Source organism: Mya arenaria, chromosome 12, assembly GCF_026914265.1.
Source record: "Mya arenaria isolate MELC-2E11 chromosome 12, ASM2691426v1".
Classification (NCBI taxonomy): domain Eukaryota; kingdom Metazoa; phylum Mollusca; class Bivalvia; order Myida; family Myidae; genus Mya; species Mya arenaria.
In genome coordinates, this window is record NC_069133.1 from 50,053,727 (window position 1) to 50,070,227 (window position 16,501).

The window sequence follows — 16,501 nt, forward strand, 5'->3', positions numbered from 1 at the left end:
ATATATTCTTTCTTTATAGATAATGAACTGCATGAAAAGTCATAATTATTGTTAATAAATGATACTGACATTTTCAAATAAAACGAATAAAAGGCGGAATTAAATTGTACATGCGCACACCGGTGAGTTAGAACCACTGCGCGGATTTAGTTAATAAAGGTAAAAGGTGCAGAAAAAAAGTTAACTACAAAAATACCTTAACTATCAGTTAAAACATGAAATAAATTTACTAGAAATCCCAATATATAATTATCTCCTTTTTTTTCCAATACTGACATTGATTATTCACTTCATGTGCTTAAAATAGCGTTTTCTTCAATAGAATTAAAACTGGGACGCCATTAATAGACCGTCCCATAAAATACATCGTGTATAAACGAGTTGGACACTCTACCGGAAGTTGCGAAAGATAATATTGATTATGAGACTGAACACTAGAATATCTCGTTTTATTTATATAACGTACAGTATAACTATATAATTATAAAAACAAGTTATTCTGGCAGTGAATTTCCGCAATCGCGCTGGTTAACTAAACAGTAGCGTATATACTCTATGTACCTGGGTATTGAAATAGTAACTTCCGGTAATGTGGTTAAACTGTTAGCATGGGATGAAACATCTACTGGTGGGTGACGGGGTTAAAAATTCAATACAGGAGCAGGTATATAAAGCGACGAGCTGGCTTGCTTGTACAGTCATTTTGTGACGAGCTCTCCGTTCATTCAGTTCACTGCTACTATTGTTATTATATTTCAAGATCGATTTATTTCATGCATCATTTAATCGGAAAACAGAAAAGAAGAAAACATCAAATGCTATTTTGATTTTTTTGTTTTATTAACAAATGCACGAACTAAAAAAGTAAGGATATCATAGGAGCGTGTTTTTATTTAATAAGATTGATATAATCGATTTCACGGCTGTAATGGGGAAAGGCGAAAACGGTGCGGTCAAGGGGTTTGCTATATGTGGAGCTGCGTGTAAGTAGTCTGTTATTGTACATATATTTATGTATAGAATGTCACGTATCTATTTGCAACATTATACACATTTTTTTACAGAATGCCATACATTCATTTCCAACATTTCATACATCTACTTGCAATAGGTCATGCATTTATTTACAAAATTTCCTGCATTCTTTTAGAGCATGTCGAACATTTGTTTACACAATGTTATTCATATATTAATTCTTAACATGTCATACGTGTATCATAACAACATTTGCAAGATGATGTATATTTTTTTTGCACAAATTACTATTCATATTTATTTGTAAAAAATGCCATACATGTTTTTACATTATTTTATACGTTTATTTATATAATGTAATTATATCCATCAAATTATAGATTTATTAACAACATTTCATACATTTATTTGAAACATTGTATACATTCATTATGTGTCATACATTTATTTGCAACATTTTATACATTTATTTGCAATATGTCACACATTTATTTGTACCATTTCCTGCATTCATGTCATAAATGTTTTACAGCATTTCATGCAATTATTAACATCAGGTCATTCGTTTATTTGCAACCTTTTGTATATGTATATATGTTGCAACATGTCATACAATTATTTGCTACATTTTGTATATGTATATATGTTGCAACATGTCATACAATTATTTGCTACATTTTGTATATGTATATATGTTGCAACATGTTAAACAATTATTTGCTACATTTTGTATATGTATATATGTTGCAACATGTCATACAATTATTTGCTACATTTTGTATATGTATATATGTTGCAACATGTCATACAATTATTTGCAACCTTTTGTATATGTATATATGTTGCAACATGTCATACAATTATTTGCAACCTTTTGTATATGTATATATGTTGCAACATGTCATACAATTATTTGCAACCTTATGTATATGTATATATGTTGCAACATGTCGTACAATTATTTGCAACCTTATGTATATGTATATATGTTGCAACATGTCGTACAATTATTTGCAACCTTTTGTATATGTATATATGTTGCAACATGTCGTACAATTATTTGCAACCTTTTGTATATGTATATATGTTGCAACATGTCGTACAATTATTTGCAACCTTTTGTATATGTATATATGTTGCAACATGTCGTACAATTATTTGCTACCTTTTGTATATGTATATATGTTGCAACATGTCGTACAATTATTTGCTACCTTTTGTATATGTATATATGTTGCAACATGTCATACAATTATTTGCAACCTTTTGTATATGTATATATGTTGCAACATGTCATACAATTATTTGCTACATTTTGTATATGTATATATGTTGCAACATGTCATACAATTATTTGCTACATTTTGTATATGTATATATGTTGCAACATGTCATACAATTATTTGCTACATTTTGTATATGTATATATGTTGCAACATGTCATACAATTATTTGCTACATTTTGTATATGTATATATGTTGCAACATGTCATACAATTATTTGCTACATTTTGTATATGTATATATGTTGCAACATGTCATACAATTATTTGCTACATTTTGTATATGTATATATGTTGCAACATGTCATACAATTATTTGCTACCTTTTGTATATGTATATATGTTGCAACATGTCATACAATTATTTGCTACCTTTTGTATATGTATATATGTTGCAACATGTCATACAATTATTTGCTACATTTTGTATATGTATATATGTTGCAACATGTCATACAATTATTTGCAACCTTTTGTATATGTATATATGTTGCAACATGTCATACAATTATTTGCAACCTTTTGTATATGTATATATGTTGCAACATGTCATACAATTATTTGCTACCTTTTGTATATGTATATATGTTGCAACATGTCATACAATTATTTGCTACATTTTATACATTTATTTGCAATATGTATGTATTTGTTTACATTGTTTCTCATATATATTTGTTCACAACATGTCATCCACTTATTTTCTACATATAGTGCGTGTATTCTCAACATTAAAAAAAATTGTAACATGACGTACATTTATTTGCAACATGTCATACGTGTATTAACATCATTTCACTCATTTATTTAACATTTCATACATTTATTAACAACATGGCACGCGTGTATTTGCAACATGTCATATATTAGTTTGCAACATGTTATACATATTGTTGCAATATTTCATCCATTTGTTTGCAACATGCGGTGCGATGCGTAATTTGTGTATTTACAACATGTCATACATTTATTTACAACATGTCATGCATTTATTTACAACATATCATCCATTTATTTACAACATGTCATACATTTATTTACAACATTTCATGCATTTATTAGCAACATGTCAAACATTTATTTACAACATGTCATGCATTTATTTGCAACATGAGATGCATTTATTTACAACATGTCATGCATTTATTTGCAACATGTCATACATTTATTTACAACATGTCATGCATTTATTTACAACATGTCATGCATTTATTTGCAACATGTTATGCATTTATTAACAACATGTCATACATTTATTTACAACATGTCATGCATTCATTAACAACATGTCATACATTTATTTACAACATGTCATACATTCATTTACAGGATGATATACATTCATTTACAACATATTATATGTTTATTTACAACATGTTATATGCTTTTTTATATGCTTATTTACAACATGCTATACGTTTTTACACCATTGCATTTAACTTGATGATTAATGACAGAACATAACATGACATTTATCGGCTTAAACTAAGTCTAGTTTCTCGGCACTATTAACTTTAAACATATTATATAAAATATAAAATCATATTGATCAAAGAAGGAACGTTAGAAATATATATTATTATAATGTAATTATTTTTCAAAATGAATAATATCGATGATGATTATTCCATGAAAACATGGTGTTCCAATTGCTACAATACCAAATTTAATACAGACTTTTATCATAATTTCTTCTAGGTTTATGTTGCTGTGTAGTTGGAGTCGTTCTGGGGCTATTTGGAATCGGAATTGCCAAAATAGTCATGGGTAAGTGAGTTTTAACATAAGTTACTTGTGCAGAGTTACTTGGACAGAATCCCCACCCCACCGATATTTAGGATATACTGACAAAATACCCCTCCCCACCGATATTTAGGATAGACTGACAAAATCCCCACCCCACCGATATTTAGGATAGACTGACAAAATACCCCTCCCCACCGATATTTAGGATAGACTGACAAAATCCCCCTCCCCACCGATACTTAGGATAGACTGACAAAATACCCCTCACCACCGATATTTAGGATAGACTGACAAAATACCCCTCCCCACCGATATTTAGGATAGACTGACAAAATCCCCCTCCCCACCGATTTTTAGGATAGACTGACAAAATACCCCTCCCCACCGAGTTTTAGGATATACTGACAAAATCCCCATCCCCACCGATTTTAGGACATGTTGACAAAATCCCCCTCCCCACCGTTTTTCAGGATATGCTGACAAAATCCCCATTCCCCATTGATCTTTAAAATAGGCTGACGAAATCCCCCACAACTTTTGTATAGCTGTAATTTTGAAATCAGAATAAAAAAAATCGAAGACTAATTACATGCAACGTTTCGCTGATTAAAGTTGTTAAATTTCCTCTTAATGTTGACGTTCAGATTGTTTGAAAATGTTTTTTTTCATTACTGTATTCTTAAAAAAACCTACATCAGGGGCCATATTTGGAGACTAAGCTAATGACAGACCTCCTCATGCAATTAAAAATGCTTTGAATACGCATCTGTTTTGGACAGGTATTTATTTCATATTGAGCCTTTTCAAATTCATCGCTCAAGGTATGAACTAAATAAAGCGAGATATAAAAAGTTCCTGGCGAAATATGATTTTAAAGGTCGGATGATGTGGACCAACTTTAAAGCAAAAAAGAAATTTAAATAGATAAAATAACTTCAAAACTTAATTGCGGCGCAAATTGAGGGATACAAATTAAAAGGTTGTAAGTAGCTTTAATTTAATTAATTTAATAGCCAGATAGATCATGACCGCTTCTACCCTTCGAAATACAATGATGGGCAAAAGAGTTGCCCACTTGTCCTTGTCACTCGTGTGAGTGAATTGTAAAGCCAGTGTCATGTTACTATACGATTTACAGTGAGTTATTAATCATGCTAGCATTGTTATCCCGGGTGAAGCATTTGGCCATACCAAATTGTTTTAATGTTAAGCGTCAACCCTTAGTACGAAAACCAATCTAGCTTTCCGGAAAAATAAAAAGAAACCCCGAAAAAAACGATTACTAAATAGGCGACATCCTACGCGGAATAGAGACACCAGAGCCTCCTTCTGTACCAATCTCAATTGTCAGATAGATTTCCATTGCAAAAAGTAATCAAATAAAACTTGTATTTAAGTGTGTTGATCATGGGAATCACACAGAAAACATCATATTCTGATATCAAATGCCAGGAATACAAGTACATTCTATAAAGTATGTTGTTGACACTTATGTGCTGTAGTCGGAATTATAGAAAAAGGAAATGATTTTTTTTCGGCAAGATCATTGAGCATATGAAATATTTGTTCTGTTTCTTTCAACGGGGAAACCCTAAAACTATTCACCCGCGGACACAAAACAAAGACACGATTTGGTATGGCCTTACCGACAAGTCAAATAACCTGAAGTAAAATCTTAATGATGAAACGTAGGAGAAACGTAACTCTAACGTTATTGACGTCGTGTGGAAACGTAACGTCAGTTTGGAATAGGTTTCAATGTTGAACCATGGAGTGCCACTTGATCAAAATCGATCGCCAGAATTATTTTTGGTTGTCCGGTTAGCGCAGTGGTTAGCGCACTCGCTTCTCACCAAGGCGACCCGGGTTCGATTCCCGGCCTGGGCGCATGTGAGTTTGGTTAGTGGTCACCAAGCCGGACAAGTGGGTTTTCTCCGGGGTCTCCGGTTTCCCCCCCAACACAAGACCACACTCTCGCGCAACATCGTGCCAACGAGAGTGATTAATATAAGTTGTTATAGCTTGTTTCACAATCGTTGTAAAATTAAATAAAGTTTAAACTAGAATTATTTTTGTAATATAAAACTATACAATGGGTTTGCTAAAAAAACATCTATGAACAAACAACTGAAACAAACTGAAAAAAGAAAAAGGAGAAGCAAGATACAAAAAACAACCTATGTCTTATACCGTTATTACAAACATTTGGACACAATTTTTGTCTACTAGTATTAAATAACTTGTCCCCATATTCGTTGGCTACGGGTTTTCAACTTGGTTTACGAACCTTATGACGCGATTCATCAAAGTTCAGAAAACAAGTTTAGGAGGATGTTTTGCTTATTCAAATAATATGACTGTTAAGAAACGGTTAAATTCAAAAATTCAATGACAATTCATAACAATATGAATGATAAAATGCAGGGACTGCACGTAACCCAACTATGCAATAAGCATGCCCGTATAATTTTCTTATTACCTTCGTTTCTTCAAGTTAATATAATTAAGCTGTCAATTAAAAAAAATAAAGTCACGTGATATTCAATTTTATAGTGACGTTTTGAAACCGCGGGATAAGCCGTCAAACGCTGCAATTGAATCAAAACTGTTACTTTTTTCTTTAAATCAACCATTTCCGTATTTTTTTCCACTTGTAAAAGGTGATATGCTTAAGGTACATTCTATAATAAAATGTTTCTTAAATTGAAAACACAATTTAAAAGTATATATTTTGATATATTACTAGTTAATATTGTACACAAGCAGCTTGAATTGTTCTAAACTGCTTCTTAAAATGGTCTCTGTGGATGTTTAACTATTTTGTAAATAACTCAAATATTGACATTATATTATGACTATGTGCGTTCTTTTCAAGCATCTCGCCATAAACAATTGTTTCCGTTTTAAAATACACTCTGAAAAAGTAACTTTTCATGGTATAAAGCATTATTACTTTAGGGGGACATGCTGAAGGTTAGGCTGATTTATTCGTTTTTATTTGGACTGATTTATGGATTGAGACACACTTGAAGTTATGTCACAAGCTACGTTACGTAACGCTTCATTCAAACATGACCCAAATATGGCCATATAAACACTTTTAGAGGTACTCGCTCATGTTTTTGGACTAAATATTAAGCATCTTAAAACACTTATTTAACCTTATTTTACTATACGGTATCGAAAAAAATAAAAAAAATACAAATAAAGTGACTCTCTCATGTTTTGGACCAAAAATTGGTTATCCCGGTAAGTCATCTGAAAACACTTATGTATCCTTATTTTACTTTATGGTATCGAAGTTTGCAGAAAAAATACAATAAGGTTAATAGTATATTGGTTTTAGTGAGGCGCGTACACATGCCGGTAAAGCAAAACAACAGCCACCTAAATCACAAGGCCACCGGGGTCTTTAAAAGTTGAGGATATTTTTACCTCTTAGTAATTCATTATCAACATACATTACGTGATTATCAACCAACCAGCCGTATTTAAGTGACAAATTGTGTTGTTGACGCTTACATGGCCTATGAAAATAGTGGTCTTCAAAGACGATATTTGAGCAAATATCAACAATTGCTGAAGGGTTTGAGCTTTTACACTAGAATGATTTGCCACCTTTAATTTCGTCATACAAAAAGAGCATTTTACAAAAACATGGGCGTACCTTTAAACTGGTACCGAAGTAACGTAAAAGAACGCTCTGCGTGATAGCTTCATAAAACCACACTCATTACAACTTAGTTTTATTCAGAATAAACTATTACATATAAATATATATATAACTTGAACTTAAATACAACTGCACAGATATGTTAAAAAAACCTTAAAATATGTGTACAAAATACATAAAAATGTATGCATTCAATTTGAAGCAAAGAGCATCGCTCATAAGACTGGATATAACCATGCGGGAGACATGGACTTGCATCACATTCATCCAGTGTACATGGGCTCCATAATGCTATAACTCTTGCCTGGCAATAAATAATGTCGTTAAGGTCGTCAATCCGCCTTCAACAGGACTCTTCCAAAAAAATGTGAAAAATACTCAACTACATTATACTGGAAATGTGTATAAACAATCGTGACAACTCGGCCATCTCCGGTAAGCTTCGAGATTCTGTTGGATGATGGCCGAGGTGTTCCGATTGGTTTATTCAGTGCAGTGTAAATATTAAACGCTACATACAAATAACAACATGCAATCACATACATAACATGTGTATTAGCCGACCATTATGCACCAGTCAATTATGACCACGACCCCTCCCCCAACGACACCCAGGTCCGGGGGTATACCGGTGATAGCCGTGTTTTTACCTTCCAGGTGGCACCGCAGTGCCACGTGAATGCGGTGGATTTTTCTTCGCGCAAAAAATAGCGGAGAGTGTGTCTTAACTAGGGTGCCTGGGGTTCGGGGGATTTGGCGGGGATTTTACAAGCAGTTCGTCCCCGGGCTTGGCCGAAAGTCAAAGAAGTCCCCGCTATACGCTGGACCTCGGGGCGTGGCTACAATTGACTGGTGCACTTGTGACATCATTGCAATGGTTATTTGTGCATTAGAATGCCCAGGAACGACGTTTTGCCATAGACGTAACTGGTACTGGAACTGGAATACAGTTGTGGGGAGGTGTTGCCACTAGTGCACGTGATCCATACACGTTCGTCCCTTTCCATTTTGGTAATGACATTGACAGAGCCACAGTCGCTTTGCACGTTGTTATATTTCACACTCTTGGCAATCATTACGTGATCCTTCACGATTTCGTAATAGAACCCACGCGTTGCGTAGTTACAAACGTGCGCAGCGAAGTAGTAGAGTCCCGCAACGGGTGCCCTGAACGTGCCGATGACGTTATCGTACCCATCCCCTTCGTTCATTATGACAGTGCTTAGTATGAGAATTTGGCTCGCGTCCAGGCTTGAATCCACTGGGTCGTAGGCGTGGAACGCTACCAGGGGCAGGTCCATATGATCTGAAGGTTGATATAATAGTTTCATTTATAAGCTAACGGCGTTTTCAAAAAATATATTGCCGTAGCCCACGAGATCTCGAGCTCGATAGAGCACGTATGCTTAATGTTATAATGCTTTATCCCAATTAAAACCTTTAAATTAAGTTATCATCATCTCGAAAAGTAATCTGGTACAAAATAACACTCGTTGTCCCCTCCATCTGCGGACATTTATGTAAACAAATAACAGTTACAAGGACAAGGCGAGCTTGGACTGGTATGGAGCACATCCAACAAAGACAAGATATTTATTGATAATAACAATATATCGTTAACGATATTCGTATGAATTACAAAAGATTCCTGAATACAATTTTAAAAACAGCAACATATAATAGCGCGTATATTTATTGTTTTTAATATTATTTTTCTCCAAATTAGAATTTCCGGGTTCTGCTTTTTCAAACCATCATATCAAAATATATGTATTGCTTACTCTTATCACATCAACCGTTAACTATATACTAGTATGACATTACAAGAAGTATGCCTATAATATAATGTCACCAGTAAAAATATTGTATTTAGACTGATTTTCAGCGTTGGCGGGCACAAAAGAGGTGACTTTTTTGCTTTGAAGAAAAAGAGAATTTTCGTGTGTTTTTTTATGTTAAAAAAATATCGTCTGGTCTGAGTAACGTATAAACGATATACATAATTAAACAAACTCGCCTGACCTTTCAAGACGTCCAGTTCGGCCGTTTTGTTCTCCAATGTCATCGTGACGTTCATCAAGAGGTTCTCGAACTTGGTCCCGGTCTGCACCAGCACCTGTTCCAGCTGTGACATCTTTATCTCCATACGGATCACTTTCTCCAAAAGTTTCGACTCGTATGAAAACTTATCATCTGGTCCGTCAGCGTAAGCAACTGGACACAGAAAGACAAAAATGAAATAAACAAAAAATTCCATTTTTGAAATCGGTGTGTTTTCCTCAGAGTCGTTTATGTTATAATGGATGAAAATCAGCCTCTGTTTTATAGCAGAGTTTTACCGTTACTTATTTTCAAGTGTCCGTTGTTGAACGGCTTTGAAGATTCAAGATGTTTCCTTGTTCATTTAATTTGTTTTGGAATCCCCTATTTAAAAAGAACGCTGTAACTTGAAAGTCATTGAGATCTGAAACGCGCCGTTTGGTTAAGTGTTTTAGTTCTTCCTTGTTGTGCAAATCTATCATGTTGATTATTGATGCATTTCATGCACTATGTGTCCTAAACATAGTATGAGACCATACATGTAAATATTTAACGATTATAAATAGACCAAATGATGTTTTACTTAGAAAGTATTTATATGAAGTATGTAGGTATAAACATTACTTTGGTCGGTTTGTTTATGTGTTGTACATGCTGTTTGATTAAACGAAAATGTCCCTGAAAAAGTCATTTAATAATGCATTCATTTCGAATGAAGATATAATATATATATATATATATAAACTCAATACAAAATAATAAATAAAATTAAAAAAAACACAAAATCACAAAACCGAAAAGTTTATTGTGATTGTCTTAAAAGTAACTTTGTTTGCAAGTCTTAAACCTCTTCAAAATGAGAATATTACGCAAATTATACGATGACAAATAATATATTTCACCGAGTGAGCACCATAATTTATATTTCACGAGTGGCGTAGCCACGATTGAAATATTTACTTTTGGTGTTTAAGAGGTGAAATATATTACTATCTTACACTGAAACAAGCATTTTTTTTTTTATTTTATGCCTTAAATTAAAAGTCATTTAATTACTCTTTTTAAAAAAGCGCTCCAATTTGAATGCACACGTAACGTCATACGTTGTGTCCTACCCCTGTGCGCGCTGACGTTTGTGTGGAACCGAGAGCGGGCTTAAATTTCAAAACAGTGGAAAATATCCAAACAGTGAAATATCAATTTTATTTCACTGATGTATCTCGATAAACCACATGAAAGCATATAATGAATTACGATCTAACACTCAAACAAACATTTATCCTATATATAGTGAGCTTAGACCATTCCTGTTATATGGAACATAAACTTGTAAGAAAAAAAACAAGAGTTTAAACTTAAAAAAACAACAACAAAAAACGTTCATATATAAGTCGTATCTTGATGGTGTTGACTGCTGTCCACTTGCCGATTGCCATTGAAAAAGTTACTGACACAGATTTGTCATTAAGTGCACTTTAGATGTCAAGCTGTGTTGGCTTACGAATGCCATACACTCTCATGGGCGGATAGAGAGTTTACCGCTTGTGACTCTTACATAGTTTATGGATGTTTTGGTCCTCTTTAAAGCCAGTACTAGAAACGGCACTGAGGTTTATTCATTTTAAATTATCCAATCTATGAGTGATCAAAACAATGAGCTTTTTCGTTTTGTTTTGTTTTCTCTAAATCCCGATTTAACTTGAAGACACATACTATTTTATATTTATTTTACAACGATTGTGGGAGAGTTATTCTTCTCCTGATCACTCTGGTTGCCGCGATGTTGCGCTTGAGTATAGTCTTGTTGTGGGGGAGACGGTATGCCTCGAGAAAACCCACGTATCCGGCATGGTTACCATCAACCAAACTCACGTATGCCCAGGCCAGGGGTCGAACCCGGGATGTCTTGGTGAGAAGAGAGAGCACTAACCCCTGTGCTAACAACCTACGCACACGTATTTGACATGTAGCATGCGTTTATGCTCCATCATCAACTTTGTTATAGCGTGTTTTAAGCCTTAGGTTATAACTGGCATCACGTCCGATCCGATATCTTAAAGTAGAAATGTCCGCAACCACATGACCTGATGGCCTTCGGTATTGGATACTAACAGGTATAACTGTCTTCTAGTCTTAATGGTACTCTGACGGTGGGGGGGGGGGCGAATGCTGACATTGATTTTCTGAATTGATCCTAAAAGATATCTTGTCTACAACAGCACTACTCGGCGGAGCGTCGTGATACATTTGCTGTTTAGCATACACGGGGTTCCTGTATTTACATTTACGATGGAGAATCGTGCTATTTAAGAATATAATATAGCAGCAAGGTGCGTTCAGACTCGAGCAGAAAAATGTGCATTTTTCAAATATGTTCTCTAATTATGTTAACAAATATTCTTTGCACACAATCCAAAATATTATAACCATTCGGTACAATTTTGTTGCATACGTCTAGAAAGACAAAAAAGTGTCTTTACCGTCGGTTCGCAATTCCTTCCATTTTTCTATCAAGACATCTTTTTCGACTTTCAGGACCTAAAATACGTCATACTTAGCAACCAAAAATGGTACCGTCTAAACGGTTGAAAAAAATACGCTTTTTGTGCTCAATATGTTTTTTAGAAAAAAAAGGACATTTTGAAAGGCACTTATTTTTCCTCGAAATTGAGTTCACCTGCTCCTTTATATTCGTGAATTTAGGCAAACTTTTATGAATTAAGCAATAACAATAAAGCCACACCTCGACCCTAATGAGACCATTAAGTATCATATGCAATACGTATGTCCAATCATGTCAATCGGAGCACCTTAGTAATAAAACACGTTTAAACTTCAATTAATATCACTACCATTCATTTTGCGAACTACTTTTACAAACACCGGCATACATCCGAGGCTCGGCGTGTGGCGGAGATTGCCGAGGTGTTCTGAATGTATTCATTAAATAACATTTTTTTCCGACTGGTATTTTACAGGAGCGGTCCACATAGACGACTGTCCGTTGGAGAGACTTATCCCCATCTGGCTGATCGTGAGCGGGGTCGCCCCCATCTTCTTTAGCGGCACGGTGCGCAAACCGAAGGGAGAAGAGGGGAAGGAGGAGACGGAGACGGAGACCGGAGGTTGCGCACATGTGGCGCGAAGCATCTGTGGGGCGATTGCGCTGGTGTTTAATCTTGCATGGCTCATTTGTGGTATGTATAATTTGTTTCTGTGTAGGTCAGATTATTTAAAGTACAGGGTTGTTTTTCGCCGCCCGTGTCGTTAGACGTCACCAATATGTTTATTAAAATGCAAGCAGCCACGTCTCCCACCTATTTTTCATGAAATTTGGCTACAATGTGCCGGTCTTTAAACAATGCTCAAGGCAAGACTGCTTATGGGTCAAACCCGCTCCAAAGTAGGTCACCAGGCGAAATATTCAGAAAATCCTAATAATAGCTTGATGTGACATTTCCTCCTAATATGTATAAAACTTAGATAAGAATTATCTTTATAAATTTGATCAAACGTTCAATACCTTTGCTAACACTCAAGATACCAGAGTGTTCGAGGGTGGGTCTTGTCGGGTCAAAAAGAAAGTTACCATGTTAATAAACCCGTTCAGTATGGTCTCTTGCTCGGAGCGTTTGTTTCAATATAATCTGGTCAAAGTTGATTATTGGCATGTCGGGTAAAAAGTAGGTAACTAGGTCAAATTATGATAAATCTAGCCAAGTTCAATAAATGGGTCATTTTGGAATAAAGAGTAAGTAACTAGCGCAATTCATGTTAGCGTTTGTGCCTCTACACACTCACGGTTAAGCTTGACTTTGGGGTAGTGATATTAAGTGTATCTGTTATACTTAAGGTCCTGTTCGACTTCGGGATCAAGTGAGCGTGTATATCACTATGCGCTTACGGCCATGTTCGACTATGGGTCATGTTAGAATGTGTGACTGTCGCTTAAGTTCAAGTTCGGTCATGTTAGCGTGTGTGTCTCTTTCGCTTAAGGTCAAGTTCGACTAAGAGTAATGTTAGCATGTGTAACGTTATGGCTTAAGGTCAAGTTCGATTATGGGTCATGTTAGCGTCAAAAAATAGGACAACCGGTCTAAATGCTCAACAACTTATCATTTACGAGATAAGATTGTCTGCATGTTTTTATGACACTTTGTTCGAATGTTTGTCTCTTTGTAATCTAGGTCAAGTTAGGTGATGGCTTATGTCCCATCAATATATTACTTGTACGAACAAAATGTTATTATCACCCATTTAGGGTCATACGAGTCAACCCAGCGTATTTAGACTAATAGCAATGTATAAAGATAGCTTAACAAAATGTAGCTTGACAACATGCTTAATTAACTGATGCCTATCCTAACCTGACCTTCACATTAGCTTTTGCCATGGTTACAAACGCGTGGATTTAGTATCACTAGTATTGTAAACGTTTCTTTCTTTAGGGTCTGTATGGATCTACCCAACCTACGGCAAGGTAAACGAGGACGGATTTACTCCCTGTGCTGGAAACGTTACGACGGGCTGCTCTGACGACTGCCATAAGCCGACTTTGACCTTTGCTTTTGCTATGGTGACCATGGACTGGATATTCTTTGCATTCTGGTTAATTGCTATTGGTTGCAGTGTGCGCCAAGTTTTGGCAAAGGCGAAAGAATCGCAAAATTTAAACGGCTGATTTTGCTCGTGTTAGAAATTTTTCATTCAAGTTCTTTATGTATCTTTCAGATTATTACCGCATTACCGACTTTTCCATCGTTTATACCTGTACGAGTTTTATAAAATCAGATGAAAATCTCTCTCGCTACTAAAGTGGAGAGAACTCTTGAAGAAAACTGCATACACTAAATACCTCATAAGACAAGTATTTTTGTAATTGTTTTTGTTGTAAATGTGTTTATTTTGTTAAGTGATACGGATTTTAATGGATTGGAATGGAGAAAAATACTCATGCTATATATTTATATATTGATTTCAAGTATAGATTCCAAACGTAAATTTAATATGTTTCCATCTTGGGTTAAAGACTTGGATAAATACGTGTTGTTTATAAACAACACGGTTTCTTTTCTCTCTTTAATAACTAGTTAAATGATGTTGATGTTAATAACATAAAGAGCTCTTTGTTTTACGCTATAACTTTAAAATGTTGAAAATACAAAATATCAACTTAAACTACCTAGCTTTAAGTACATGTAATATCACCTTGGTTTACGAAGAGTCTAAAGACAGTCTCAGACTCCGAAAATGAAATATTTAAAATCTGAAGAAAATTCATTTACATGACTTTTTCGCAAAGAACTATGGTTACGAGATTTACGATTCAAGTTTCACATCAACACTCGCCATGAAGAAAATTTACAATAAAAATGAAATTTTGCGTCTTGCGCTTGAGCTCAGACTTGAGACTATGCACATAAACATGTTGTACTTAAGAACTGCCCCAACTTGGAGTTCTGGCAAAACTGTAAATCATCATTTCATTTTAATTTTCCTATCTGAGTATTGGTAGTGAATCTTGCTGATTATTTTCTAAATATAAAATTATTATTGTTGTTGTTGTTGTTGTTTTCTGGCCGTTAATAAACATGGACCATGGCTGTTTAAAAACATGGATTACGCAATAACACGTTTGTATTGTTAAGTGTTATTTTGTTTCAGTGACTCGTTTTCTTTTCAAACTTTTGTCAGTGTATATAAGACTCATGTTTAATGTATAGATGGCAATACCAGTCAAAGAAGGAAATGGATACCTTTAAGCCTTTGGCTTTCTCCACAAACCTTTATATTTATATAGGTAGTATTACCTGGGCTTTGCAATATGCACATTGCCTCTTGCAACTTATGGACCGACGTAACGTAAACTACTGATAGCTAAATGCATTTTACAAACATTTTCTTCGTTGAAGTCTATATTACATGAAACTTCCAAGAATGTATTACAATATTCAAATCACTGTGTAGAGATATTAAACCGCATCGGAATATGTGCTTCTTTTATGAATGCTTGGTGTATGTATACAATTATTTCATTTTCGGAAAATAGCTTATTGAGCTATTGTTTCTTGTTATCATATACTCGACTTTAATAAAGAATCTTGTATTTTGTATCTTGTATTTTGTATCTTGTATTTAGTATTTTGTATCTTGTGTCTTTAAAACTGAGTAAATCTCACATGTGACATTTCCGTTCGGTTGTTGTGGACAAATCAGGATTATTTTGCAATATGGGCTCATTTGTTCCAAAAGCGTTACATAAGTTCGCGGATATTATAAAAAGTAGAAAATATGTTTAAATAATGTTTCTGACTTTCCCATGTCTAGCAAAAATGTCACACGCGCTAAATTAGTATTCATTACCACGCCATTTGGTGGAATGAGCTATACAGTAAACACATTGTTCCGACCGTATGTCTGTCCGTCCTGGGATATTGGGAGCAGTCTACTTTTTTCCATAACTAGTAACCTCATATGTTTAGTTTAAACGATTGTGAAGAAAGCTATGATAGCTTATACTAAGTCACTCTCGTTGGCAAGATATTGCTCGAGAGCGTGGTCTTGTGTTGTGGGGGAAACAAAAGTACCTGGAGAAAACCCACTTTTCCAAGCCCTGGTGACCACTGACCAAACTCACATACGCCCAGGCCAAAATCGAACCCGGGTCGCATTGGTGGGAAGCAAGTGCGCTAACCACTGCGCTAACCGGACAACCTTACATATGTTTTTGAGGTATTGGCTTCAATCTTCATATTGACTGTGTCTGGAGAAGTGTTGTCCAAAA

At 34.9% G+C, this 16,501-nt stretch overlaps 1 protein-coding gene across 1 annotated transcript; it reads left to right on the forward strand.

Annotated features, from left to right (window-relative positions):
- The first annotated feature begins 759 nt into the window (after window positions 1-759).
- LOC128211858 (uncharacterized) lies at window positions 760-15,569 on the forward strand. The gene is made up of 4 exons (XM_052916961.1): window positions 760-983; window positions 3,957-4,025; window positions 12,696-12,914; window positions 14,166-15,569. Exons 1-4 carry the CDS (start codon window positions 929-931, stop codon window positions 14,396-14,398), a joined length of 576 nt encoding a protein of 191 aa, XP_052772921.1. The 5' UTR covers window positions 760-928; the 3' UTR covers window positions 14,399-15,569.
- Window positions 15,570-16,501: the final 932 nt, after the last annotated feature.

Bases quoted from the DNA above. Each gene is read 5' to 3' on its own strand.
- LOC128211858 (XM_052916961.1), top strand. From the start codon at position 929: ATGGGGAAAGGCGAAAACGGTGCGGTCAAGGGGTTTGCTATATGTGGA. The intron at 984-3,956 runs GTAAGTAGTCTG...AATTTCTTCTAG, and splicing joins TGCTATATGTGGAGCTGCGT to GTTTATGTTGCTGTGTAGTT. The intron at 12,915-14,165 runs GTATGTATAATT...TTCTTTCTTTAG, and splicing joins TCTTGCATGGCTCATTTGTG to GGTCTGTATGGATCTACCCA.